The sequence below is a fragment of the Octopus bimaculoides genome, chromosome 1 (assembly GCF_001194135.2).
Source record: "Octopus bimaculoides isolate UCB-OBI-ISO-001 chromosome 1, ASM119413v2, whole genome shotgun sequence".
Classification (NCBI taxonomy): domain Eukaryota; kingdom Metazoa; phylum Mollusca; class Cephalopoda; order Octopoda; family Octopodidae; genus Octopus; species Octopus bimaculoides.
In genome coordinates this window covers 117,621,252-117,624,565 of record NC_068981.1, presented here as the reverse complement: position 1 = coordinate 117,624,565, position 3,314 = coordinate 117,621,252, and the positions used below count along the sequence as shown (strand labels likewise).

At 36.4% G+C, this 3,314-nt stretch overlaps 1 protein-coding gene across 1 annotated transcript in view; it reads left to right on the top strand.

Moving 5' to 3' along the window:
* The window catches only part of LOC106882841 (pappalysin-1), a 160,480-nt gene that overhangs the window by 116,574 nt on the left and 40,592 nt on the right, over window positions 1–3,314 (top strand). The window contains exon 9 of the mRNA XM_052969768.1: window positions 1,373–1,526. Coding sequence (XP_052825728.1) covers window positions 1,373–1,526 — 154 coding nt within the window. The remainder of the gene's footprint in view (window positions 1–1,372; window positions 1,527–3,314) is intronic.

Here is a 3,314-nt window from a genome sequence, read left to right as displayed (position 1 = left end):
ATATATGAAAACCTTACTGTCGGGATGCGTGGCGTTCACCTAATAAATTTTAAATGCATTAAGTAAACAACGGTAGCTAAAAGAACGTACACATAGGACAGGCTCAGAAGGCCCTAATTCTTCAATAGTTACCAACCGAATGATAATACTCAGTTTCATGCCTTTAATGATAATACTGAAAATTTCGTATATCGGTGGCACCCGCAAAATTTGTGTAGAATTAGGGCTTCGCACGAACGATCGAAACGATAGAGTGGACGTAGGAAAGTAAACGAATGTAATTTAAGACGGTTGACAAAGACGGAATAAATAGGTGGATGAGAAAAATATGGCCCTCGGGCCAGAAAGACGAAAATGATGGGTAACGCCTGGAAAAAATCCTGAATGGATAGAGAGAGACAAATAGCAAGAGAAGATAGAGATATCGAGCGGCTAGCTAATCGTCTGGTGCGAAAAAGGCAGAGAAATGTGAAAATTGGTCACGGGTCATGTGTGAATGGTAGATAGAGAGGAAGGAGGATAAGAGAGAGGGAGAGAGAGAGAGAGAAAGAGAGAGAGAGAGAGAGAAAGAGAGAGAGAGAGAGAGTAGCAGAGAGAACAGGGAAGGAGAAGGGGTGAAAGTCTACGATTACAAGTGAGAGGCCAAGAGAGAGGAAGAGGAGAAAGTGGGAATGCTAGAAATGGAAAAAGACGATGAGAGAGAAAAAGGAAAGTAGAGGATAGAGTCGCAAAAATATATGAAAAACTTACTGCTACATATTTCAGATTTTACTTCAAGAGAAAAGGAAGCATTTAATTTCTTTTTTCATGATCATACCTAATCTGACGAGTATAGGGAGTCGATATAAATTCACTAGGATCTTTATTCTTTATTTAAATACATTTGATATCACTCACGTAATTATTTTCTTTAATAACGCTTGAACATCACGATTTCTCATTCTCTCTCTCGTAAATTTCCTGTCGTTATACCAATACAAAATTTTAATTAGCATACAACGTGTATTCGGGTTAAAATGACTGATCATCTGTTTGAATCCTTGCTCCAGCCATGTGCCCCATTCTGTCCCCCCCCCCACCACTTAAAACCCCCCCGAAAGCAAAGGCGTAATTTGAAGTGAGAACTAAAGCATAGGAAGAAATGCTCTTGAACATTTTTTGTCCGACACGCTAACGATTCTGTCTTACAGCTCATCAATAATAAAAAGAAATCCATCTAAAAGTGACTGTCCCCCAGTGATTGTTACCTTTGAACTTGACCATCTATGTAATCGATTTCATCGTTTGACAATAGCCAGATGGATCGGAGGAAAGACTGATAAAAGTATTATCTTTCGTTGGCTATATACTAACCTGTGTTTTTCTTCCGCAGAATCAGTATTTGGGTCGTGTGGGAGGCAGCAGTTGGAATAAAGAATGTGAAGTTTTACTTCGTAGACGGAACTACAGATTTTCTCGGCCCGGTCAAGGCGTTCTGTGATATGCCATTTACTGCAAGACTTAACTACAACAAGAAAGTTAAAAAGGTATTTAGAATATTTTGAATATTTTCTGTTTATGGAATGGTGAATGCACATTACTCTACTCATTGACTTTACAAACTGATGGAATAAAGTTTGTCGTATACACAATCTAGGTCAATAAGTGCCACTACAATACAGAATTATATTCGATAGTATATATAACCTATATATCGTCTATATAACCTATATAACCTATATATCGTCTATATAACCTATATAGGCATGTTTGTGCATGTTTCTAATATAACACATTACACTTCTCCAGGTAGTTAGTACATTTGCTATCACAGTTATTTCTATTTCTCTCATACTTTCTCTATACTTTTGCCCCTCATTTTCTTTCTGTTTAAATCTCTCTTTTACTTTCTCCCCCTTTGCGTATAACTCAATTGTTCACTCTTCGTAACTACATTCATGGTACTGGACAATGTGAACCGTTTCTCACTTTTCTTTCCTTTGTAAAGTCACCACAATCGTTCACTCTTGGTGTACTTAGTGTTCTACTCGTTTTTAGAAAATTCATCTTCTTCATCGTCAACACGTGCTTCTACTCAGGAAATAAATTCTCTTCCTTCCCTTCTTCCATGCTTCCCCATCCGCTTTGTAGTATTCTTGTCCTTATTTACTTTCCTCTCCTTAGCTTCCTTTTGCAAACGAAGGAGCACATCTGTAGTAAGGACTTCAACTTTTGCCGCTCGGACGCGTTTTCGTTTCCTGTTGGATTTTTGTAAAGCTCTTCATGGTTTCCTTAGTTGGATTATTAGCAGTTGAAGCCACTATGGCGAAGACTTCTGGTTTGATATCCGTGAACTGCTGTGACCAGCATTAAATGAAATCATCCAGTCCTTCCCTGGCACATTATACTTATTTTTTCACTGCGACAATTCAATTAGTTTCACACGTTGAGAAATACCTCAAATGTATTCATCAGGCACAAAACACATATCATAACGAACTAAAGTTTGAATGAGAGAAGAAATGCGAAAAGTTGTGAAGGAAGCATATAGAAAACATGGAAGATTAAAAACGGAAAACGGAAAGAGAAAAAGTAATAAGTAAAAAGTAAAAAAAGGTAAAATAGGTAAAAAGAAAAAGCTATCCTCCTAAGACATTAAGTTATAAGGATGGAATGATATCAACAATTTAATGAAGTATACGCGAAATTTTCCCATTCTTCAAAATGTACTTAGACCTATGTTTACAACCACCGAAAATTTCAGACCAAGAGTTCAGTAGTGAGTTAGGGACCTTAAATCTAAAAAGGATCTAAGCTCTTTCAGTTATACACAGCTTACATTTATTTGATCCATTAACATACAATGTAAGCTGTGTTTAGCTGAAACAGCCCGGATTTTTTTTCATATCTAAGATCGCTATCTCATTACCCAAATCTAGGTCTGAAATATTAAGCGGTTGTAAACATAGGCCTAAGTACATTTTGAAGAATTAGAAAATTCCGCCTATACCTGATTAACTTACTGGTATCTTTCCAGCTTTATAACTTAAGGTCTAACGAGGATAGCTCTTTTACTTATTTAATCTTTTCTTACTATTGACTTTTCCGCTTTTTAGCCTTCTACATTTTCTATATGCTTCCTTCTCATCTTTTCGCGTTTCTTCTCTCATTCAATTTCTAGTTCGTTATATGTGGTCTGTGCCTGATGAATATATTTAAGGTATTTCTCAATATATGAAACTATGTATTGTGTCTATTAAATAATATTTATCTCTCACCAGATGGAGTAATTTTTTTGCTTATCTTACCATCACGGAACAGTACATTATATATAT